This window comes from Abramis brama (assembly GCF_963993115.1).
Source record: "Abramis brama genome assembly, chromosome: 1".
Lineage (NCBI taxonomy): Eukaryota > Metazoa > Chordata > Actinopteri > Cypriniformes > Leuciscidae > Abramis > Abramis brama.
The window spans coordinates 59,771,999-59,799,374 of record NC_139963.1 but is presented as its reverse complement, the minus strand read 5'-3'; the positions used below and the strand labels follow the sequence as shown (position 1 = coordinate 59,799,374).

At 39.8% G+C, this 27,376-nt stretch overlaps 1 protein-coding gene across 1 annotated transcript; it reads right to left on the bottom strand.

Moving 5' to 3' along the window:
- Positions 1-3,830: 3,830 nt before the first annotated feature.
- LOC311077781 (uncharacterized protein) lies at positions 3,831-27,376 on the bottom strand. The gene is made up of 7 exons (XM_084106396.1): positions 27,289-27,376; positions 19,777-20,091; positions 19,324-19,689; positions 18,761-18,823; positions 18,234-18,320; positions 17,976-18,004; positions 3,831-5,828 (listed from the first exon to the last, which is right to left on the bottom strand). Exons 1-7 carry the CDS (start codon positions 27,347-27,349, stop codon positions 5,715-5,717), a joined length of 1,035 nt encoding a protein of 344 aa, XP_083962522.1. The 5' UTR covers positions 27,350-27,376; the 3' UTR covers positions 3,831-5,714.

Here is a 27,376-nt window from a genome sequence, read left to right as displayed (position 1 = left end):
TAGAAGGTGCAGGCTCGGCAGGCGGAGCCTCATACATAATATCGATCCATCGTGTTTTTCAACCACGGAAAGAGGTCAATAAAACTGCAGGTGAACAATTATGTCACAGAACGTTACATTTACCTCAGGAAAGCCATTTAATGACCAACACGTTAGTTGACTAGAAAAAATAGCTATAGAGGAGTATTTTGCTAAATATGTGCACTATATTACATTTGTATTATATTTTTACCTGTGTCATAATTGTTATTATAATGAAAACCAAATTATATTTAATTTAATTTGTTAATTTTTAACCTTTAATAATACCAGCTGACAGGGCTCTCTGTATGTTTACAGCATTAGGCCTATGCGAGATATATTTTTTCTTGAGAGAAATTAACATGTAGGCTATCTACTGTAGCCTACCTAACATTTATCCAAAGAGTCAATATTGAATCAAGATTGAAATCAAATCCCAAGAATTGAATTGAAATCGTGAAAATTCTGTTTAGTTACCAAATGTTTTGACAATCACAATTATACCTATTGTGATGCAAGTTAATTTTTTTCTACATACCCCCCCCCCCCCCATCCGTTTCTCTTGAGCAATTAAAATATCGTGATAATACCGTATACCGTGATAAAAGCTCAATCAATTAATCGCAGCATGAAAATTTGATACCGGCACATGCCTAGTTGGCAGTCAAGTTAGCGTTGGAAGAATGGCATCATTGGTTAGAAGGGTCGGGGGTACCTTTTATCATCTGGACCGATTACAAGAACTTGGAATATGTCAGAACCGCCAAAAGACTCAACTCCAGGCAGGCTCGGTGGGCTAATTTTTTCGGTTGTTTAGATTTTTCTTTTTCGTACCGCCCGGGTTCCAAAAACATCAAACCCGATTCTTTATCGCATATTTTTGACCATTCCGAACACACGTCCACTCCCAAGTGCATTTTACCAGAGACCCTAGTTGTCTCCACACTCACATGGGAGATCAAGCCGAAGGTCAAGACGGCCTTAGAAGGGGTAACGCCCCCGCCCGGTGGCCCACCGAATCGATTACAGCGGGGGAAATAAGTATTGAACACGTCATCATTTTTCTCAGTAAGATTTCTGATAGAGGAGTGAAAAGAATAATCAGAAGAGTTGTCCAAGAGCCAACACCAAGTTGTATGGTGTTTTTATTGTAATGTGCACTGCCATTTCTCCTCCAAATATGGTGTGTATTATAGCATCCAAACAGTTCAATTTTGCTCTCATGTGACCACACTATATTCTCCCAGTATTTCACTGGCTTTTCCAAATGTTGTGCAGCAAACTTTAAATGAGCTTCAACATGCTTTTTTTTCAGTAATGGAGTCTTGCGTGGTGAGCGTGCATACAGGCCATGGTGGTGGAGTGCATTACTTACTGTTTTCTTTGAGACAACAGTACCTGCTATCTGCAGGTCTTTTTGAAGCTCTCCACAAGTGATCCCTGGCTCTTGGACAACTCTTCTGATTATTCTTTTCACTCCTCTATCAGAAATCTTGCGAGGAGCACTGGTCGAGGCAAATTTATGGTAAATTGATAAATTTCATGTCAATAGCACCTTTGGAAATATATGACTTCCTATCAACCCCCAGATGGGTTACTCCAACCGCTGTCTGTCCCTTCGAGACCCTGGTCCCACATAGTGCTAAATTTTATCACTGCCCTCCCGCCCTCCCAGGGCATGACGGTCGTTTTGACTGTAGTGGACTGGTTCTCGAAGGCGGCTAGGGGATCGTGAGGGTTAAAGTCGAGAGGGGATCGTGCTTTTGCTGTTATCGGTCCGAGGCTGTGGAATAGCATCCCCTCCTCGCTGAGATCGTTGACCTCCTTATATGAGTTTAAATTTAAACTAAAGTTATATGGAACGGGCATTTCCTTAATTTTAATGGTTTATGTGATTATATTGTGTAATTGTGATGTTTTTCTTTTCATGCTTTCCTTGTTATGTAAAGCACAATGGTCAACATCAGTTGTGTTTACTTGTGCTATATAAATAAATAAAGTAAAGTAAAGTAAAGTAGGGCTCATTTTATTCCCTTGCCTAAATTACCCTCCGCCAAGGAGACAGTGGTGACTGTTGTAGATCACGTTTTTCGCTTACATGGCCTCCCGATGGACATGGTTTCCGACAGGGGGCCCCAGTTTGTGTCCAAATTTTGTTGAGAGTTTTGTAAATTACTGGGAGCGAGTGTCAGTCTGTCTTCTGGGTTTCATCCCCAAAGCAATGGCCAGACTGAGAGGGCCAACCAAGATTTGGAAAGAGTGTTGCGTTGTTTGGTATCCAAGAATCCTTCCTCCTGGAGTCAGCAGCTCTGTACGGTTAAGTACACTCACAACTCGTTGCCAGTGTCATCCACGGGCCTATCTCCGTTTGAGTGTAGCTTAGGTTACCAGCCACCAGTTTTTCCTAGCCTGGAATCCGAAGTCGCGGTCCCTTCCGCCCACGCCTTCGTCCAGAGGCGTCATCGCACATGGACCAGAGCCCGTGAGACTCTGCTCCAGGTGGGGGCGCGCACCAAGGCTAAGGCCGATCGCCACCGGTCAAAGCCTCCCGTATACGTCGTCGGTCATAAAGTGTGGCTTTCAACCAAGAACATTCCGCTCCACTCTGTTTCTAATAAAATAGCTCCCAAATTGATTGGCCCGTTTACTGTCACCAAGATCCTTAGTCCGGTGGCAGTCCGACTCAAACTTCCTCCTGCGTACAAGAGAATTAATTCCGTCTTTCATGTATCCAAATTAAATCATCATTACCATTCTGGATTACGGACTTCTCACTCATCTGCCATCCACCACCAGCCCGGTTGCCCATCGAGGTCCCTGCGTCACTCTCCTGCCCTGTGTGTCGTGTTTGTGTAGACCTGACCTTCACTGTTTATTTATAATAAACATATTTTACCTGCATCTTGCTTCCTCTCGCGTTCATGCCACACTGGGTATTTTGCTGTGTGGCATAACTATATATATTTTTTAACTTACATGACTTTTTGATGTTTAGAAAACCCCACTTTTAAAATTATGCTACCTCATATATCCAGATTTCCAAGATTGTTTCCAAAACAATAAAAAAAAAAAATGAATTATTTGTTTTAGCTTATTTCAATGTTTTTTTGTTTTTTTTTCATACATAACATTTTGTACCATTTTGATGCTGTCAATAGATGTTTTACGTGTCAATGTCTGTGCTTTTGTAATTTGGAAGCCCAAAGAACCACTGAAACAGACATTTAAATGTAAAATATCTATTGACATCATCCACACTGTACAAAATGTTATGTATGAAAACGTTTCAGGTATACAAATGTGTATGAATCATCTAAGGTTCACAGAATATTGAAACAATGGAATGAATAGGTTGATTTTATTTAGAATCGTTCCATCCTATCGGAAGTGAAAGACATTAATGGTTCTCAGACATGCTTTCTTCCACCGATATCTAAGACGGGAACACTGTATAAATACTCTGGCTATATCTGAAACTGCCCTCTATACCCTCATTCACTATTCCCTACATTAGTCCAGTAATATAGTGCACTTGAAGGAGTGAATGAAAACGAGTGAGTGAATTCGGACACTGATTGTGCATTAAGGCCTGCTGTTTTTGAGCTTAATATTTAAAAATGTAATAATGATTGAGATTCACAGGATCATTCTGCACACTAACATTTGCACAAACTCACATCTACAAACTGTCAGAATCCATTGCATCTGTATCTGTAAAGGTTTGAGCCCATACAATCAGAGGTTCCACAGGAGGTTTCTGCATCGAGTCTGCACAAGAAAATTCACCATAAATACACACGTTTGACATATAGGCTTTATTATTGACAAATATAATATAACATTATAAGCATTGCTGAAAGCAGCTAGTCACAGGGTCCAAACACCAAATCATTCCTGTCATATTGTGATAAACGCTTACATCATCAAGCTTTGCCTGTTCTCATAATAAGTGCAAGCTGACAGTTAATGAGCTGCTTTAGAACATAGATGATTTAACGAGAATGATCTAAGACGGTAAAACTGTCCTCATTTTCTAGCCTGCAGACCATGAATTCATAATAAAGACGTATTTCACCTTATTTCAAATCAGTGTGTTTGAAAATTTTATCAATATATATCCTAGTATATAATCATCTAATATATGTGATCAAAACAACTGGCAGTGACCCAAAAAGAAGGCGGAAGCGATTGCTTATTACACATACTGTAAATTTCTCACAATTTACGTTCATTCAGCCTCAATTCAGTCTTAATTTTTTTCCACCCTTAAATCATATTAAATAGGCAAGGCAAGTTTATTTATATAGCACCTTTCATACACTATGGAAATTCAAAGTGCTTTACACAGAAAGGAATTAAAATAATAACAAAATAAAAGCAAGGAAAATTAAAACAGTTATAAAAGAAATTAAAAGATATATATGATACAGTTATAAAATGAAATAAAAGAGTAAAAAGATGATACATTGATAAACTTCTCATCTGGCAAAAGACCGGTGTATCTTATTTTTCACAACTCCCAGTTTTACTGTGAGATTTTCCCATTGTGTGACACTGTGTCTGAGGTCTTCTTTCACGTAAGAAATCTATTGGACGTCTCCGATGGACCCGATTTTTCCCTAAACTCGGACAGGAGGAGCTCTAGGACTGACTCACGGGGGAACCTCGGGTTCACTGCCCCATCAGTCCAAACCCCGAAAACCCTTTTGTTGGGAAGCTCTAGGAATGGAGTCGATCCAGTCCGCACCCACAGAACCTCGAGTTTAACTGACACATCAAACTCAAACTAACTACTAAACCACAGACCCAGGCCAGGGTTTCATCTCTCAAGTTCCCCAATTCAGTGGTTTATGTTGTTTATGAACTCTTACCCAATTCTCAGCGCCATTTGAGTTCAGTTTAGAATCAAAAGGAGGAATACAGTGCGATCAGTCAGACATACAGTGGATACAGTTATAAATAGAATTAAAAGTAATAAGATTATACATAATAAACTTCTCATCTGAAAACATGTTAAAGAACATAAAGGATCTGTAATTTATGCAAGTTAATTTACTCTTGCAATATTAATAAGGTTCTTAATGTGATTATGTACAAATAACTGTTTTTATGTACTTATAGGACTGAATAATAAGTACATTTTAAAATGTTTTGTCTTATTCAGCATCCAATAAAATGTACCAGACAAATACTTGTATTTATCCATTAAATAAGTTATTTTTGTTTGACCAGGTTCAGTCCAAACTGGGTTCAGAGATGACCAGTTCTGTGTGGGTTAAGATGTCAGTTCCTCTTCTTTCTTTCTTTCTTTCTTTCTTTCTTTCTTTCTTTCTTTCTTCATTAACCACACGTGTTTCTCTAAAAACATGTGTGGTTAAACTAACAGAGTTCTCACCCTCAGCAGAAACATGTTTCCAAACCTCAACAGTGAGTTCACCGCTCTGAAAATACTACTGAAAATACGTAGTCACACTAGATCCACTTTGCTAAATTAAAACTAGACCAAAGGTTATTAAAACAGTTCTGGAAGCGCTAGAACTCAAAGCCAGAACACAAAGAGGACAAAAGACAACAATTCATTACAATTTGTTTGTTAACATGTAAAAGACATTGAAAGTATTAACAATGAATGAACCCATGAGGATTGAGTTATATTAGATTGATATTCCTCTGCTCATGTGGGTTTTGTATAATTATTTGACTGATTTGTTCTTGTTCACAGAGGCATAAAGTTGACTGCAGTTCTCCTGAGCTCCAGCTTTTGCTCCTCTGATGGAAGCATAAGTCACTTTATCATCACAGCGAACCTGAATGAAAATCACAGTTGTTTCAACCCACAATTATTACAGCATGTTAGTAGTTCTTATGCTATACCATGTGTCAAAATGATTGATGGCTTCCGGTTGACCTTGACCTTCCGGTCGCCCTTCCGGCCTATATTGTTATGGATTGACCTATTGACCCTACCTATCCCTTCGATCATGTGATTTTGACAGGTTGCCCTTCCGGTGTCTTTCCGGCATATGTTGTTATGGTTTGCCCTATTGACCTTGCTAGTCTTTGATCATGTGGTTTTGACAGAAAGTTTTGCCCTATTTGAACCTTTTTATCCCTAGATCATGTGATTTTGACGGGTGTTTGTATGACAGAACGTTTGAAGTTGGTGTCAGGTTTAGTTATATGGGTTTCTGTCTGGGTATATGTTGTCACAGGCGCTCCCTCCCACCCTTTGCATGTGAGCTCTGACATCTGAAATGTGCTGTTCGCTCACTGTGATGTTGCTGATGGTTTTGAAGGCGCTGTTATATAAATATATATATATATATATAGGATATATGTCAGCATATCCTCCGCATTCCAGAGCATTGTGAAAAAAAAAGACTGTTTTTCCTGAATGCCTCACCAGCCAGAGTAGTGTGTGTGTGTGTGTGTGTGTTTGTGTTTGTCATGGGATTCCCTCTCCCAGCCTTCGCATTTGAGCTGTGACATTTGAAACGTGCTCTTCAGACAGTGTGATTAAACAATGTCATACAAAAAACATTCTATCCTTTAAAATAATTATCGTGCTAATTAAACTAAAGTTGAAAACATACTGTTCTTTAAAAGTATACATGATATGGTTATAAAATAATATCTTGCTAATTTAACTAAAGTTGAAAAACATTCTTTTCTTGAAAGTATATAAATTAATTGCTTATAATATAATATAAAATCACAGAGTGGTTCTCTATTACAGCACCACCTGACGGTCTCTGACTCCTAGGGTTTATTCAGCAATCAGAATGAGACATTGTGTTAGGGCTAAATTTATTTCAAAGTTTAAATGATATCTTTATAAAATGTTTTCTTTTATTATTATTATTTTTTTTATTAAATTTAATACATTATTAAAAGTCGTAATAATGTTTTTAAATTCAATACATTATTAAAAGTCTTAATAAAAAAGTCTCTCAAACAGAGGCTCCCGTGACCAAATAATAAAATCCATCTAACATAAATCATTCTATTCTTTAAAAGTATATAAATTATATAATATAATATAAAATCACAGATTGGTTCCCTTTCAAGGGAACTCGCGTTGCGTCGAGTTTGACGCTATGGGAACGCTTTGCGTGATGACGTCTTGAAGCACATGTAAAATCAGTCCAATGGTGTGGCGGAACGTCAGAGGCGGGTGACGTCACGTACCAGGAAGCTATAAAAGCTGGCCCGAAACAGAAAACGAAAGCTTTCTGAGTCTTCAGTTGCGCTCTGTGTGAAATCTGTCTGTATATTTGGTGTTGTCTGTCTATATCATATATATATATATTCAGTATGGCGAGCGAGCAGCAGTTTAGAGTGTGTGTCCATCCCTGCCCGCGTTATTTAACGGGAGGTGACACACACACTCTTTGTGTTGTTTGTTTGGGAGAGGAGCATGCCCAGTCAGCACTCGAGGGTGGTGACTGTGTGCATTGCTGTGCGCTTCCATTGCGTACGCTCCGATCCCGCTTGGCTCGGTTCAATCCCGACCACGCTCCCCAGGGCTCGGGTCCCGCCGCTGCCGAGGCACAGCGTCGATCTCAGACCTGGGGTTCACAGATGGATTTATCAGTGGATGTTGAGACGGGCTCTGCCTTATCTCAGCATCCGTCTGATAGATCCAGTGCCTCTTATCAGGGTGTGGAAGCACGCGCTGCGGTTTCTTCCCCCCCGATAGAGGTACCAATACTGCAACTATCCAGCTCTGAGGAGTTGGATGTTGTGAGTATTGTAGCTGAGTCTGAGGATTCGCCACCTCAGTCTCATGCGTTTGAGGAACTGCTCGATGTCATTACTAGAGCTGTTGACAGACTGTCTATTGAGTGGCCAGAAGATAGGCAGGACGTTCGTTCGAAAAGTAAGCTCGACGAACGCTTCCTGCCATCTCGTGCGCAGCCCCAGCGCAGGAGCCTGCCGTTTTTCCCCGATCTCCACACCGAGGTGTCGAGATCGTGGGCGAAACCAGTGTCATATCGAGTGTATACTGCACAAACATCACACTATTCATCCATTCACAATTATAAAGAGCATGGTTATGGGGAGATGCCGAAGGTGGAAGAGACGCTCGCGAGCTATCTCTCTCCAGCAACGGCATCTTCTCTGAAGGCTCCTGCACTTCCATCCAAGCCAGTAAAAGTTACTTCTTCCCTGGTTCATAAAGCTTATGCCGCCGCCGGTCAAGCTGCAGCGTGTTTACATACAATGTCCATAATGCAGGCTTACCAGGCTGAGTTATTGGGTGATTTTGAGGAGGGCGGGGGTATTAGTGCTGATACGGTGTCTGAACTGCGTAGAGCCACGGATTTGTCTCTCAGGGCCACCAAGGAGACGGCTAAATCCATCGGCCGCTCTATGGCAGCCCTGGTGGCCACTGAGAGGCATCTGTGGCTCAACTTAAGTAACATAAAGGACAAAGAAAAACATGTTATTTTATATGCACCAGTATCCACGCAAGGGTTATTTGGAGACGCAGTTAATAGTGCTGTAGCGAAGTCACAAGAAGCTTCAAAACAGGCAGCTGCACTTCAGAAACTTCTCCCCCGCCGTTCTTTCTATGAGGCTGCTGAGCGGGAGCAGCCTCACTCCTCTAAAAAGAGTGCTGAGCACCGCGCCACTCAGAAACAGAGCGTTTCCTCCCGTGCTCCCCCACAAAAATCTCGGGGACACGGAGGGCGCTCTCAAACCCAGCAGTCTTCGAGGGGTAAAACGGATCTGCGGACCGTTATTACCGCCAAGAAGGCTGCTGGGAAAAAGTCCTGATGTCTGAGGGCTCAGGACAAATGAGGGTAGTCCCCCCGAAGCAGAGCGGTTAACACCTCTTTTCACGGTGCCCGTCTCTCTTCGGTGCCCTCAGGGGACCGTTCTGCCAACCCTGCCGCCTCCGGCGTTACAGGGCGCAGCGGTCTCCGGCGAGCACATATCTCAAGGTCCACCCGGAAACGTAGTGGCCTCGGGATGCCCGCCCCCTCTGAGGAGGGTGCTAGAGCAGTCTGTTTGGTCGTTCCCTGCCGGTGCGCCGTTACAGGGCGACGAACCGACTGCTCAACAGCAGGAGAAAAATACGGTGCCGTCTCTCTTCGGTGCCCTCAGGGGACCGTTCTGCCAACCCTGCCGCCTCCGGTGTTACAGGGCGCAGCGGTCTCCGGCGAGCACATATCTCAAGGTCCACCCGGAAACGTAGTGGCCTCGGGATGCCCGCCCTCTCTGAGGAGGGTGCTAGAGCAGTCTGTTTGGTCGTTCCCTGCCGGTGCGCCGTTACAGGGCGACGAACTGACTACTCAACAGCAACAAAATCCAGAAACCAGTCTCGAGAGACTGGTACCTCTAGTAGAATCTTTGACAGCGTGGAAGCTACTGTCAAATGTTTCTCGTTGGGTCCTGCAGACCGTGGAAAAAGGGTATTAGATACAATTCTGGTAGCGCCCACCGCGGTTTATGGGGGTCCTGCCCACAATGGTGGGCCCCGAGCAGGTTCTGGTTATGGAACAGGAAGTAAACACTCTGTTAGAGAAAGGGGCCATAGAATATGTACCTCCCTCCAACAGGGAAACCGGGTTTTACAGCCGGTACTTCATAGTTCCAAAGTAGGACGGGGGATTGCGTCCCATTTTAGGTCTTCGAGTTGTCATGCAGCTCAAGTTCAAAATGTTAACATTGAGACAATCGTGCCACAGATTAGTCCGAGGACTGGTTTGTCACGATAGACCTCAAGGACGCATATTTCCATCCGTCCGTGTCATTGGAAGTTCCTGAGGTTTGCTTTCGGGGGCAAAGCATACCAATATCGAGTTCTTCCATTCGGCCTGGCTTTATCACCCCGCACTTTCACCAAATGCGTGGATGCAGCTCTGGCGCCTCTGCGCCTCCGGGGTATTCGCATCACGAACTACATCGACGATTGGTTGATTTTAGCTCAGTCGCATTAGATGGCGGTTCAACATCGAGATGTTGTTCTCGCCCATATGAAAGAGTTGGGGTTACGGCTGAACGCCAAGAAGAGTGTGCTTCTCTATTTTAGAGGACCACTTTTTTAGGCGTGGTTTGGGATTCAGTGTCGATGCAGGCGTGCCTGTCATCGCCACGCTTCGATCCTGGCAGCTGTGAGAAGTGTAAAGCTAGGCCAGCTACTCACTGTCAAACAGTTCCAGAGACTGTTGGGTCTCATGGCAGCAGCTTCCAACGGGATACCTTTTTTCCCCGAGGGGCAACCCATTTCGCACAATCAATGTCACGCGGTGATGCCTACGTGCCTTGGTTATGTGGAAGAAACCTTGGTTCCTGTCCCAGGGCCCAGTGCTGGGAGCTCCTTGTCGTCGCAAACTGCTAACGACGGATGCTTCCCTCACGGGTTGGGGAGCGATCCTGAGGGTCGCTCATCTCAAGGTCTGTGGGAAGACCATCATCGTTCCTGGCATTCTATAGCCTAGAGATGTTAGCTGTCTTCCGGGCTCTGAGGAGCTTTATCACAGGTCTCAGGGGACACCATGTGTAGTACATACGGACAACACGTCGGTAGTCGCCTATATCAAGGGGGTTTGCGCTGGCACGCCATATCCTCTTGTGGTCCCAGGGGAAGTTGCTGTCACTCAAGGCAGCCTACATCCCCGGGGTCCAGAATATAGGAGCAGACACTCTGTCGAGACAGGGGCCGAGGCCCGGGGAATGGTGGCTCCACCCCCGAGGTGGTGGAGCTGATATGGAAATTATAAGTGGATCTGTTTGCGTCTCGAGAGACGTCTCACTGTCCACTTTGGTTCTCCCTCACGCATCCAGCTCCTCTGGGACTGGATGCTATGGTACAGACGTGGCCGAGGCTACGTCTGTACGCCTTTCCCCCAGTTGCTCTGCTCCCGGGAGTTCTGGAAAGAGTTCGCAGGGACCGGGTTTGCCTGCTTCTTATAGCCCCGCGCTGGCCGGGCAGAGTATGGTTTCCCGATCTTGTGTCCCTCCTCGACGGGCCTCCTCTGGGGCTACCCGTCAGGAGGGACCTTCTGTCCCAAGCAGGGGGCTCGATTTTTCACCCCCGACCAGAACTGTGGAACCTGTGGGCTTGGCCTCTGAGGGGGCCCAGCTCATAGAGTCAGGTCTCTCAACTGAGGTTGTTGAGACCATTCTACAGTCCAGAGCTCCCTCCACGAGGAAACTTTATGCCCTGAACTGGAGAGTATTCACCTCTTTGTGTAGTGACCGTCGGTTGGATCCAGTCAACTGCCCAATTGGTACAGTTCTGGAGTTCCTGCAGGACCGGTTCACTGCAGGTCTGACCCCGTCCACTTTAAAGGTTTATGTGGCGGCCGTAGGTGCTTACCACAGTCCTTTGGGTGGAATGTCTGTGGGGAAAGACCCCTTTGGTATCTCGTTTCCCTCGTGGCACTTGGAGGTCCTCCTACCTTTCGAAATCGGACCAGGAGGCGATTAATTTGCTTTGCCCTGTTCGGGCGTTAGACGCGTATGTCCACAGAGCTGCCCTGTGGCGTAAAAGTGACATTTGCTCCCCTAACAAGGGAGGTCCAGTGTCTAAGCAAAGGATGAGCAGTGGGTGGTTGAGACTATCTCACTTGCTTATGAGGCGGCTGGACAGCCTTCTCCTGTAGGCTGTCCGGTCGCACTCTACGAGGAGTATGGCGGCCTCTAAGGCCCTTATATCAGGAGTTTCGTTACAGGACGTTTGTGATGCGGCAGGCTGGTCCTCACCGCACACTTTCGTCAGGTTCTACTCTCTGGATCTAGACTGTGCTCCAGGGTCTCATGTTTTGTCTTCCTAGTGCTGCTCACCAGATTTCACACAGGACAGACATTTGTAGCTATGGAGGCGTTGGTATAGACGTTCCCATAGCGTCAAACTCGACGCAACGCGAGTTCCCTTGAAAGGGAACGCCTCGGTTACGACTGTAACCTCGGTTCCCTGAAGAGGGAACGAGCGTTGCGTCACCTTGCCATATCTCCTTCATGCCTGTCAACACGACTTCAGACTTTACGAAGCTTTCGTTTTCTGTTTCGGGCCGGCTTTTATAGCTTCCTGGTACGTGACGTCACCCGCCTCTGACGTTCCGCCACACCATTGGACTGATTTTACATGTGCTTCAAGACGTCATCACGCAAAGCGTTCCCATAGCGTCAAACTCGACGCAACGCTCGTTCCCTCTTCAGGGAACCGAGGTTACAGTCGTAACCGAGGCGTTCTCTCTCTCTCTCTCTCTCTCTCTCTCTCTCTCTCTCTCTCTCTCTCTCTCTCACATTTAAAAGCATAACCTTAAAAGTTTAAATTAGATCTTTTAAAATTAAAAGACTGTTTAAATTAAATCTTTAAAGTTTGAATACATTTGTATCTTCTATTTATCTTTTAGAAGACTTATGTATGATATAAATGATTTTGCTTAAATTTAACCCATTGTATTATTTTTACTAAACAATGTCTGTTCAAAAAACTTTAGATGGTTGAAAAACTGTACTTAGTCGTCTTAAATCTCATTTAATCTCATTTTTTTCATTTTTGTCCATGCGGGGTTTAAATTTTTATGGTGGGGGCTTTCCATAGCTATAATGAATTTTGTACCGTACACCTAAACTAGGTGTACCTAAACCTAAATAAATAATTTAATATCATTTTGTGCACACACACGGTTCTAAAAAATGAACTAATCTCTATTTTAAATTAAATTATTATTATTAATAACATATGTTACTAAAATGTAAACAAAGTTTTAGCTAAATAAATATATAAATAAAAACACCTTACAGCCCCAGATCCTTCAGAGATAAACCACAGTGTGAACTGAAGCTTCAGGAAACAGGGTATCAGACCAGATGAGTCTCGGGGGACAATGTCACAGTAAATCTAGTCTGCTAACGCCTTGTCAGAGTACATCCAGAGTTTATACTAAATTCATTTAAAAGCATAACCTTAAAAGTTTAAATCAAATCTTTAAAGTTTTATGAAAATCATATCTTCTATTTATCTTCTAGGAAGACTTATGTATTATTTTTACTAAAGAGCGTCTGTTCAAAAACTTTAGATTTAAAAAAAATAAAATAAAAATAAAGCAAAAAGTATGCTTGGGCATCTTAGATCTTATTTATACAAAAAATTTCAAACAGTATTTTTGTCCATACAACATGTTGTCAAAGTTTGTCACAATGTTTTGTTGTTGTGTTGTTTTTAAGAAATCCGAGGACTCCACATTGCTCTTATTTAGACTAAGTTGTATCATTTGGAAAATCACCACACAATTTCAGAGACGCGATGTGTGATAAGTAAAGTTGGTCTTGAGCGAATATTTAATTTTAATCGTCTTAATTCAATGATCTTACTGGTAGCTATGATCTATTACACGTATAAGATCATTTTTATTTGTATCTCCCGAACTATCCTTAATCAGTGCGGAAACATTTCTGAGAATATATTATCGGTTATCTACTCAAAATATATGTAGAGGTTTAAATCTGGTGTTTAAAATCTGTCTGGTGGCCGCATGAACAGTCTTTGGGTAGAGCTATAGCAGAAAGCATGCCCTTTGACCTCCTCAATTTTGTAGGCTTTTTTTCTTTTTTGTTTTGTTAAAGAACCTAAAAGTTAGTCCTCCCAAAAGAATTTCTCCCATCTAGCGGTGAAATTATATTTTGCATTTAAACGAATAGTGCTCTCTAGCGCCTCGCTTTTTCAAATGCGGTAGCACATCATCGAGTTTAACTATACATGTTCTACCGTTATGCTGCCTATATAATGATTTACACAGCCAAGCAATACAAAAAAGCTTGTCATTTAAACCGTAACTTTGACTTACCTGTCGAGAAGAAAGCAGGCACCCTTTCATTAGCTCTTTCCACCTGGGAAAAGCTATCCCGATATTTATTTACATCCCGATAAATTACATTTTTGCTTTTTGGCGACGAGGATTCCTTCTCCTGCATAACTATGATCCATCATTATATTGTACCGTGCAGTGCAGCCTTTCAAATGTGCCGGGGGGAGTATCAACGCCTCCCATATGTCGGCCCGGGTTCGACTCCCGGTATGGGAAGACAAGTTCATCAATAATCATTTTTAGTTATTCATAGTCTTAGAGGCCTACACGAACTGCAGAAACAAGCAGAAGATATGTAAAAACTCATAAATGCTGTTTCAGTACTGAATCATTTTCACAAATACAATTATATTGAATTCAGAAAATTTCACTATGGAATATTTACTTTATCTATCATAATTTCATAAAATTTTCCATCTCATAATTATGACGCATAGTCATAATTTTAATTTCAACTTTTTAAGTCATAATTTCAACTGTTGAAGTCATAATTATTACTTAATTCAGAATTACAATCTTTGTCAATTACGCCTTTTTTAATGTAATACTTAAAACGTTTTTAAGTCATAATTTGGTAGTACTATTTTGATGGTCCTTTTGGACGTGCTGTTGACTATAGTAGTGTCGCACCTGCATGTCCATTAACTCGCTTGTGAGAGTCAGAGTGTGTAAAGTAAACTCTCATTAGTGTCAGTAGAGTATTAGTGGACTGGTAGGGTTAGAATAAGTTGAGATATAGTTGAGTTACTTATAGTCAGTACTAGAATATCTGTTGGTGAGCATCACAATAAAGAGTTAGCAGATATTAAGCACAGTCTATTTTTTCAGATATTTAAATGACAAAATACCATTTTCAACTGATTGAATCTACACATGAGAGGCCTTCAGAAGTCATAACTTCAGGGGTCAACGGTTTAGGCCAGTTGGCGAAAACTCTGCGTGTGTAAAAATCAAATACTGTATTACACTTTTCAAAGGATAATCTAGCTTTAGAGTTAGAATAAAAATTAAGTGTCACAAAGTCTGACACAAGGCCAATAACTGTTTCTTTTTGTTTTATAAATGTATTTTGCTTATTTCTACAAACATCAACCTGATAAATATGGAGTTAATACACGATTAAACAAGATAATCATGCTACCCAATACGTCTGACACAACATTTTTAAGAATTGTTTTTAAAATACAATCAAAAATACAAAATTAAAATATTTGTACAATTTTGACAGTCCTACATAAATGCATGTTGATGACTAAGTTTCAGTCATAGTGCAACCACGCAATGTTAGATTTCTCTAACATTGCGAGGTCTCACTCACAACGCAAAACGTTGTGGTGGCTGATCCAGGCATACCTTTACTAAAATATTATGGAAGTCATTGTACTGTAATTGTAATTTAACCATATTTTATTTACTAATATTATGGCTTCATGTTGATTTAAAGTTTTTGGTTGTGATTAACTAATACCTACTAACATCCAGCACAATCTGACCCCAAATAAACGAGATAATGCAATGTTCACAATCTACACTATACAGTTAGATATTCTCCTACTTCCCAGCCAACACAGCCATGTGGGGCCCAAATGGGTTTGACCTGGGCTATCTAACTGGGACCCAGCCAGTTTTGTCCTCGGTTTCCATGTAGGCCCCACATGGGTTTGCCCAGATGAAATGAACACTGCTTAGTGTGCACAGTACAGGCTGTTAAATGTAACACTGAATCAGTGTTGGAGGTAATGAGATAATTAAGTGATTGAATAATGATAGTGCATTAATGATGAACACCTGCTGTTAACAAGCAGAATCACTGAAGGAAAGAGAAACACAAGAACTACTTCCAGCCACTGCCTTGGATGAAATCAACTGAAGATAAAATACATTAAATCTCTCAAGATCTCATTAAACAACTCCACAAACAGCATTACCAGCTTCACTTATTACTAAGCAGACTGACTTTATTTATGTCAGACGTCTTCAGAAATTCTTATTGAGAATTAACAGAGGTTTAGATGTTGATTACTTATTTGAAAGTAATAGTTTGATTTGATGTTACCATTGTGGCGATCAGTGAGTGCTTTAGTCAGGATCTTGACTTTTTAACATTAGTTTTTCTCTGGCAGCTGTGTCTGTTTGTTATGGCAAGAACAGCAAGAGAAAATGTAATCAGATGTTGTATGCTGATTGATGATAAGAATATAATCATCATGTAGTGGCTTAGCTCATTGATTATGTGTGAGGTTCATACGGGTAGTATGATATTCATTTTGTTTTATTGTTGTGATTCTACAGCAAGAGAATAATAGAATTTAATCAGAACGTCAAATGATTTTTAACACCACTTACATATTTTAGACTCCTCCTAATCTTGCTCACACACAGACATCAAGAATCAGCATATGAATCTCAACAATGGTGACATGCTTCATGGTGCAATGCATTCTGGGAGCTATGGATAAGTTTCGTATGATGCACCCAGAATGCATTGCACCATGAAGCATGTCACCATTGTTGAGATTCATATGCTGATTCTTGATGTCTGTTTGCGAATACAACTTTCAGTAGTCCAACATGTGTAAATGGGGTTTTAAAAATAATTTGATGTTCTGAATAAACTGTGCTGGATCTCTTGCTGTAGAATCACAACAATAAAACAAAATGAATGACATACTACCCGTACAAACCTTACACAAAATATCAGTGAGTTAAGCCACTACATGACGATGACTATATTCTTATCATCAATCGGCTTACAGCATCTGATTACATTTTCTCTTGCTGTTCTCACCATAACAAACAGACACAGCTGCCAGAGAAAAACTAATGTTAAAAAGTCAAGAGCCTGACTAAAGCACACACTGATCGCCACAATGGTAACATCAAATCAAACTATTACTTTCAAATAAGTAATCAACATCTAAACCTCTGTTAATTCTCAATAAGAATTTCTGAAGACGTCTGACATAAATAAAGTCAGTCTGCTTAGTAATAAGTGAAGCTGGTAATGCTGTTTGTGGAGTTGTTTAATGAGATCTTGAGAGATTTAATGTATTTTATCTTCAGTTGATTTCATCCAAGGCAGTGGCTGGAAGTAGTTCTTGTGTTTTTCTTTCCTTCAGTGATTATGCTTGTTAACAGCAGGTGTTCATCATTAATGCACAATCATTATTCAATCACTTAATTATCTCATTACCTCCAACACTGATTCAGTGTTACATTAAACAGCCTGTACTGTGCACACTGAGCAGTGTTCATTTCATCTGGGCAAACCCATGTGGGGCCTACATGGAAACCGAGGACAAAACGGGCTGGGTCCCAGTTAGATAGCCCAGGTCAAACCCATTTGGGCCCCACATGGCTGTGTTGGCTGGGCAACAGGAACAACACATGATGAAATCCACAACTAGAACAATGGGCAATTAGTCACAGTAGCACAACACACTCAGGGTACGTTTACACGAAAACGATATGTTTAAAAAGTTTTTCCTTTGAGTTTTCCACGTACAGACGACACCGCTGTCAAAACAATCCCCATTCACACGGATCCGCGAAAACGACTGAAAACGCTGTATTCTGCTGCAAGGCCACTAGATGGCGATGAAACACTATAGACTGAACACGTAATACACATGTGCATGACCTCATCGTCTTCAGAGATTCACATTTTTGTTGTTTTACACAGAGAGCGTTTTCAAAAACTTGCACTTTGAAACCCGTTTTCAAAACTTTGTGTTTTCAGGGACCCAAAACGCAGTTGTCTTGTAAACGAACAGGCAAAACGCATAAAAGGTTTTACGTTTTTAGTTGAAAACTGTGTCGTGTGAACAGCCCCTCAGACAAAGAACAGGTGAACACACACTCAGACTGACGAGGACTCATCAACGACTAAACGAGAGGGCGTAACTGGACACTAGGAGGCAGGACAAGAGGAACACATGACCAACACAAATAGAGACAGAGCCATGTGCTCAAACACAACACAAACAGAGACAGATTAAACTAAGACAAGACTGACAGAACTGTCTGCTGAGAACCCTGACATTTTATAACCTGAGTAATAAGAGTGTCATATGTCAGGGTCAGTCCTTATGAACATTAATAACTCATGGATCAACCTGCAATACTTACCACAGAGTCACCAGTCCCTCTTCTGTTGCCTGAAACATAATGTCACGGGAAAGTTTATGATCAAACACACACACAGTCTCTAATGCAGATGACAATCAGTTTTTAAAGAGTCTAGAAGAATCTAGTGCTGTAGAATAGAAACATTATTTTTGTTAACTCATTGATTTCTCTTCACTTTTAGAGAAATAAATTTGTCTAAATTACATATTTATTTTATCAGATGTTTTTGTCTGTTGTTACAAAATATGAAAAACTCACCTGCTCTTTTTTTACGAATCACCCAGAGAATAAGAGCCAGAAGGAGAAGAGCGAATGAAGCGGCAACAACAATCACAATCACAGTCACTGAGAGAGAGAGTATAGAGAGACACCATTAGCAGGACTATATTACTGTGTTTAACCAAAATTTTTACATAAAAATGGCACATTTAATACCATAATTATCCTTATTTATCATGTAAATTGATGCTTGTGATGATGATTTTATAGAAATTGATACATATTAAAAGCCATCTGTACACTAACAGACTGTACCTCATATGTTCACTAAATGAATGTGACATGATTGTTTAGGATTGTCTGGATGAGAATGATGTGTCTGACATTAAATGACAGTTACTTTTTACATTACGGTATTAGTTTTCATGTTTATGATTGTTGGTGATGTACAAGAGAATGGAATTAGAAAGTGATGAAGATTACAAATCAAACATGGCTTGAGTCAAAATCTGTGATCAGCTGCTCGAACAACGAGTCGTTCAAATGAGGATGATGTTCACACACACCTGGATTCAGAGGGTTTGCTGTGGTATCTGGAGTCAGTGCTGTTGCTGTAGTTGATGTTACAACTGTTAAAACAAAATGGAAATAGAAATATATAATATTTTAAAGCATGAACATAATATCAAGGCATTTATTTAACAAACTGCTGTAGTCCAGAGCTACAGTATCAGTGCTGAAAGCTGCTCACACTAACATGGGATGAGTTATGTTCAAAATATCAGAGTTTCCCCGCCTACTCAGACTCGACGCTTACGCCGGTCGCCAGTTTGAGGACACGCAACAGAACGAGCGCAATTGACAATGAAAGCCGAAAAGACTTACACACTGTAAGTTGATGAGTTGATTTATCCGTGTTTTAATAAGCTCTTGTTCATAGAGATGTTTAGATGGATACCGAGACTTTTAATCATGAATCATAAATTAATCATGAACCTTGTGTAGAAGCTGCTGCTGTAGTTCGGCTTGATGTCTTCTCAGAGTTTGAGAACGTATGAAGCCATCAGAAAGAGTAGAGCCAGTGTGTGAAAGTTTTGTGAATATCTGTCTGAAAAGAGTGTTTTCTCACCTGAATACTTGACAGTGTATCTGACTGAGGTCTGGAGTTGATTTCTGTGAGTAAGCTGACATCTCCACTCTCTGTTGTCATCTTCATTCAGGAGTGTTGTAGTCAGAGTGATGATACAGTGATATTGATCTGATGATGATAATATCTGATATCTGGAGTCTGTCTTCAGATCAACACCAGCCTGATTCACCCACAACAGCTCAATTCTCCCAGAACTGACCCGATCATCACAGGAGAATCCAGTATCTGAATACAACTGACAGGAGAGAGTCACAGAGCGGCCTGGACTGATCTCAGTCTGTGAGGATGAAGATGATGATGATGATGATGATGATGATGATGATGATGATGATGATGACACTGAAACTGAACACAAGACACAAATCACAGACTCGTCAATCATCATCTGAGTTTAAAGGGAGATTTTTAAATTGAACACAATCATAAACTTACAATAAAGAACATGCAGATAAACATCAGCATCAGGTCCTTGTTTCTGTCCATTCACATATTGTCTGCAGCTGTATAATCCATAATCTTCTTCTGTGACGTTCTTGATGTTCAGAGAGCAGTCAGACTCCAGACTCAGTCTCTCATGTCTCTCTGTGTCATTCTTCTTTATCCCTAAAGTAATCAGTGAAACTGCTGCTGAATGATTGTTAGAGTAGGTCCATGTAGTTGATTTGCAGTCAGAAAGAGAATTATTACAGGGCAGAGAGACATTTTCACCAGAACTGATGAACACATGATCATCCACTCCAGTGATACCTGAAACACAGTATATCTCAGTGATCATTATGATATTAATATATATATATATAAATGCATAAAAAGCAGAAGATTTAACTCATACAGTCTTTTCCCGGTGTTTGATAGTTAATGCATTAATTAACATTTATGGATAAACCAAATCAAACGCCTCTTTAAGAAACAATAAGAAATACTCTGACTCTGAAACAAATGTAAATAATGTAATATCATCATATCTTGAACTCTTGATTTCAGCTTTGTCATAAACATTACTGGACGGCACAGGATTAGTTGATCCTCCTCTTCAACCGTAGAAAATACACTAATAACTGACCTTAAAAGCTCTTTATCTGTTCTGTGTTTCTCTCTTTCCTTCAAACTCACCCTACTGTGACTTATGCACAGCTAAATACAAAATAACAATTCAAAACCCACAAAGAATATTTGTGGAACAGTTCCCAAAGGAAGGAGCAAAACTCAGGGAAGGTTTGCTGGGATCAGTAGTTCACTCTCCATCCAGACACAGTCGTGATGATACTGTACTTCTGTTCTCTGACCACACAACATCACTTCACTGAGCTGAACACTCGTTGTGTGTTTGATAGTAAGTTTATGATCAATCATGAGCTGAGTTTGGGAAGTAGTTAACAGTGAATTTGATCATGATTAGGGCCCTCTCAAGTAAAAGTCATGACAAAATAATGCATTAACAAATCATTTAATACAATATGATTAAACATGCACTAGGAGAGTGATTGTATTATTATTTTTTTTCATTTTTAATAATACAAATATTATATAATTTTTTTTGGTTTACTTCTCATCTATGAATTAATGCTATGTTTTGGGAGATTTTAAGTACTTTTGTACCTATTTACTGCAAAATACCTCAGCTACACCATTAGCATGCATATTAAATATTACCTTTTTTGGAAAAAAAAAACCTAATGATGATCGAAATGAAACCTGAGTTGTTTCTGGTTATTGATCTAGCTGTGAGATGCATAATTCTTCATCCACCTGTCATGATTCTGCCTTCTTGTCCTTGATTTTCTCTAGTCTTGAGGCAGGATCATGACAGACCCATGTTTTGTGTGCAAGCACATGGCCTTTTGTTTGGGCATGTGCTTGTGTTGTCTCGTCACTTAACCCCGCCCCCTTGTTCTCCTCGGTAGTCATTATTGTTTCATCTGTGTGCTGTCATTATCAGTTTCTCCCTATTTAATCCCCTTGTGTTTGCTGTCCTGTGCCGGTTCATTATCATACATAGTGAAACCTTGTGTTTGTAATGTTCCCTGTGAGTATCCTGTCAAGAGTATTGTCTGGAGAAAGTTCTGATTCTGTATTTGCTGTTGGTTTATCGTCTAGTTATCTGTCAAGTCATAGTCTAGTTTAGTCACTCTTTGTCCAGTCTATGTTTTGTCCCCTTGTGGGTTTTGTTTTCCCTTTTTGTCTACAATAAACGTTGTTCAATTGCATACGGTCTGCATATGGGTTCATCTCCACCACACTTCATAACACTGCTGGTCAGAATTTTGTTTGCAGATATAATTTTGCCAAAAAGTGTAATTACCACACACTTCCAGCAGAGGCGCCATAGAGATCCATTCATTTTTTTGGATGTGACTGACTGCTCTTATAACAGCTTTTGTTATGAATATATATATATATATATATATATATATATATATATATATATATAAACATTTTAAAATACATTAAATCAGTATTTTTTTGTTGTTATTTCAGGTCTTTTGAAATGTCTTGTTTTTGCAGTAATGCCACATAAATTTTCAGTAATGCCACTAAAAGAAAAGACTTGAATGCAGTTACATATTATTTACTTCAATAATCCAAATGTATAAAATTATTAACTTTAGAATAAGAAACACATTTTAGTACATAAAAGTAACCCCCCCCCCCCACAAAAAAAAACACAAAAAAAACAGCAATAAACGGATAGGAACACGAGTAAAGAGTAAACGCACCTGTGTGTGTGTGTGTGTGTGCGCGCGTGCATGTGTGTGTGATCATGTTCATTGTGTTTTTAGATCCGTTTCAGTTTGCTTACAGACACAGATGATGCTATTAACAGCATTTCACATCTTGTCAGTAAACACCTCGAGGACCCCAAGGCCTATCCACGCATTTTGTTTGTTGATTTTAGTTCGGCTTTTAATACTCTGCAGCCTCACATGCTCATCCAGAAACTGAAACATATGAATGTTAACCCTTTTATTCTCAACTGGTATCTTTCTTTTTTAACGAACCGTACTCAACAGGTTAGAGTGAATAATGCTCTTACGGGCCCAGGCCAATCAGCACTGGTGCCCCTCAAGGCTGTGTCAGCTCTCCAGCACTTTTTACATTGTATACTAACGCCTGCACTAGACTCCATACTGACAATTATATTATTAAATTCTCTGATGATACAGCAATCCTCAGCCTTATGCATAAAGATAGAAGTCCAGCAGCGTATCATACTGAAATTGAGGAATTTGTCCAGTGGTGCGATGACAACTATCTTGTGCTAAACGTGACCAAGACTGAGGAGATTTGGAGGTGTTTGACCCAAAAGCCATAGGCGATATTAGGCCTGTAGTGATAAAAATTTACCCATTACTCAGGTTCAGAGCTGTTGAAATACTGAAAGACTGCCATGGGAACTTTGAAATGCAGAAGTAACGCGTGTCGTGGAGCAGCCGATAGTTCCAAACACTGATAGTTCCAGCGCTGATTCCGAAGTACGCTGAGATGGTCCTCACTGCAGAACATGAAATTCACGGGGAGGAGTCGGATCCAGATCCAACTCCTCCCACCTTACATATACCTAAACCTACCCATCTCCACCCCCTGATCCCTAAACCCACCCCTAAACCTACCCATCTCCACCCCTTATATCTGGATCCAACTCCGCCCCCCTGGATCTCGTGTACTGCATTGGGGTGCTACTGAGTACGCTCGCTGGTAAGTTGATGAAATTACTGTATTTTTGACATATGAACGCATTAGTCGTCCTCTCATGAATCTAGTCAGTAGTTGTAATTTATGTAGCCAACTTTAGTTAATGTTTATTGGAAGAGAATAGTTAATTGCGGCAAGCTTACGTGACCAACACTTCACTAACGTTAGCTACCAGTCAGAAATGTGTAAATTCAATACTGAGGTCATAGTTAAATGTGATGTTGCACTACATTGTATTCAGAGTTTTTTTTTTTTTTTTTTGTCAACCCTATTTACATACAGTACATGACGTGGTCAGAATATTAGAAATGCATCTGGATATAAAGCAAATAAGTACAGCAGCAGCACCCCCACAAATAAGACCTCAATGCTAAAATGTGTAAATGAATGTACACCTCTATGACAGTATAAAAAAATCCTGAACATTATAGAAAAGCTGAATTTATGGCTGAGCTTTGTATACGGTATCATAATGCAATAAAAATATAATTTGTTGGATGAGCAAAATAATCATCCAGCTTCAATAAACATTTTTGATTATTATTAATGTTGAGAAAAGTTATTAACATTTTTTATTTCAGGTTTATTTGATGAAAAGAAAGTTCAAAAGAACAGCATTTATCCGAAATGGAAAGCTTTTGTAACATTAAACACTACTGTTCAAAAGTTTGGGTCAGTAGGAATTTCTACTTTATTTTAGGGGGGGAGAAATAAAATAAATCAATACTTTTATTCATCAAGGATGAATTAAATTGATCAAAAGTTACAGTAAAGACATTTATAATGTTACTAAAGATCATATTTCAAATACACACTTTTCTTTTGAACTTTCTATTCATCAAAGAATCCTGGAAAAAAAAAAAAATACACAACTGTTTTCAACATTGAATCATCATATTAGAATGATTTCTGAAGGATCATGTGACACTGAAGACTGGAGTAATGATGCTGAAAATACAGCTTTGATCAGAGGAATAAATTACACTATATATATTATATTATTTTATATTAAAATAGAAAATAGTTATTTTACACTGTCATATATGTATTTTTATTTTTTTATTATTATTATTATTATTATATACAAACATATACACGTGTGTGTGTGTGTGTGTGTGTGTGTGTGTGTGTGAGAGTAACTGGAGAGATGGTGACTGAATGAAATAACTATGTTCCTAATTACGATCCATAACATTAACGTTACTATTAAAGGATTAATTTTAGTATGGCTAATGCACCCCTAGATCCTTTCAAACCATTCATCAGAACACACACAAATACATGCAAACGATGTACTGTGTACAGTATGTTTACATGTAAATGTATACTGAAATGAATCCCGTTAACAGTAACGTTAATGTTATGAACATACCGGTAGTTATTCCACTCATTAACCATTCCTCCAGTTTAATTTCAACTGACCACACTGCTAACGTTAATGCCGTCTCTCCATCATTACTGAAATCTGCTGCAAATGGTTGTTAGTGTAAATGTATTCTACGTTATGGGAACACCCAATTTCCTTCCAAAATTAAACACAAAAACGTGTTAATGCTGTGTTTCTGCTACTCCCCAGAAAAGAAATGATATTGTATGTAAGTCATTTAAGTGTCAACGTAATAATCAATGTACATTATGCGTCAATATTTACCGATAATTGCTGCAAATACAGCTGCTGCTGTCTGCCCCGCTTAAAATCATTGGCAACGCGGATTTCTTTGGAACTATGTAGAGAGACATGAACCACGTGACCGCGTGGCGGCGAGATCAAAAGTGTCGCAACTCTTCTCTCTCTATGACTCTGCTCAGGTTAGCTCTTACAAATACCTTGGCGTACATATTGATAATGCACTGACCTGGAAGGACCACGTAAATACTGTCTGTTCCAGACTCCAGCAGAGGATGCATTTTTTACGAAGACTTAGATTGTATGGAGTGGAACAAAAATGTATGTTGTTGTTCTCATGCAATATTAGAGAGTATTTTAAAATATGGTATTACAGCCTGGTATGGTAACCTGACAGTACAGTTAAAATCACAGATCGCCCGTCAGGTAAAGACAGCTATGAAGATTATGGGGGATAAAAACTATCTGCCCCCCCAGAAAATGTATGAGCAGTCGGTTATCAGACAGGCACAAACAATAGTTTCCGATCCAACCCACATACTTCACCCAGAATTCAAGCTTTTACCCTCTGGCAGAAGATTCAGAGTTCCTAAATGCAGGCTAAACCGATATAAACACTCATTTTTGCCTATGTCCATTAAGCTTATCAATACTAATATGTAGGCTATGTCATCATGCAATACGTAGTTTATTGGGGTAATGTAATATGTTAGGGGTGAATGCATGGGCTGTTGGATTGTTCATTATGTCATTATGTAATGTCTAGGTTATGTGGAATGTGTCATCTGTGCAATTTGTGGGCTATTGGTGTGTGAAATATGTCAGTTGTGCAATCTGTATATTATCGGGGTTGTGCAATATGTCAGTTGTGCATTTTGTAGGGTAGGGGGATTGTGCATTATCTCACTGTGCAATATGTATACCATTGGGGACGTGCAACATGGGAGCTGTAATCAATAATGGTTGTAATTTTTAAAACTGCCAGTGTGTGTGTGTGTGTGTAAGTGATTACGTTCGTTCCACATTGTATTTGTGCTCTAGTACATTGACGTATGGAAATTTTCAGATTTATTCTGGATTTATAGAATTTTTTTTGACAAATGAAAAATAAAAAACAATTTTCATTTCAAAGACATTTATTTCAAAGGTCTTGAGTGTGACTTTTAAAAAAAAAAATACCTTCAGAACAACCGAATCAAGCCCAGTTTTTTTGTGTGTGTATAGATAAATAATTTAGAAAAAGTCACAAAATCTTATTGCACTGAGATGAAGGAAACCATTATTTTTTTAACTAAAGAAAAGTCGACTGGGTCATATTGACCCTAAAGGGCAAATTAGGGTTTGGTCCTGGAGGGCCACTGTTATACTGTTATAGCTGTTGTGTTTTATTTTCTGAGAGTGCAAGCATGATGATGAATCATCATCATCACATTGTAACATAAATTCAATGCCATAATGATGACATCAAACCAAACTATTATTATTAATAAATCATCAACATCTAAACATCTGTTAATCTCAATAAGGACTTTTGTACATATATTCAATTCAATTCAAATTTAATTTGTATTTCAAATTTTATTTGTAAATTTATTTATATATATGACAGAAGTGAATCTGTTTAGTAATAAGTGAAGCTGGTAATGCTGGTTGTGGAGTTGTTTAATGAAGTTGGAGTCTGACATCAAACAAATATTTAGACGTCAACCCAGTTTTCATTTTCAACCATAATTTGACGTCTGAGCGATGTTGGAGTCCATGTCCAATAACATTTATATCTGGGATGAGCTCATATTGTGATCATAGTATGAGCACACAGTGAGTGCGCTGTGAGGTTACACTTTTACTGTGACATTGTGATCATATGGAGAGATCACTGTGAGATCAACGTGTTGACTGGGTGAGAGGGCCCAATCATAATTAATTAACTGTTAACTACTTACCAAATTCAGCTCATGATTTATTTTAAACTTACTGTCAAATGCACATGATGTATTCAGCCCAGTTAAGTTGTTGTGTGACTTTTCCAGAAGTCAGAGAACGGAGGTGCAGTCAGGGTACTTCTTATTCCTTCTTAAAGAGGCAGTTTGATTTGGTTTATCCATAAATGTTAATGAATGCATTAACTATCATACATGTACTGACATGTAGTTAAGGCTGACGTTATTCATGTGTGAATCCATAATGACTCCAGTCGTAGTTCAGGATAACTCTTCAGTGGTTCATGATTAGTTCATGCTTTCAATTATCATTAGTTCATGTTGAATTAAGTATTAATCCCGGTATTAGTACATGATTATTCATATACCCTTATTGTAAAGTGTTACCGTTTTTTCCTCACTTAATGCAAACAACACACTCTCCAGAATAAACTATTAGTCTTTATCAGAGAGCTGTTCAAATCACTGACACACTCTTAATATGAAGATAATTCTTCATCATCAGATGTTTGAGGGACACTATATGTCCAGTATCAGGAATAATACAGTATGATCTGTGTGTATCAATACACAACTCTGAGATCACAACGTGAATGTGTGCAAGAATAAACTGAGCATGTTCAAATGAACTCTTTCCAGACTAATTCCACTAAATGTCTTTAGAGAAAATACAGATTTCTTTACCTGTGAGAAGTGAAGAGAGAATGATCAGTCCCAGCAGACACAGATCACACTTATCAGCCATTTTGTGTTTCTGTCAGTCTTTCTCTTC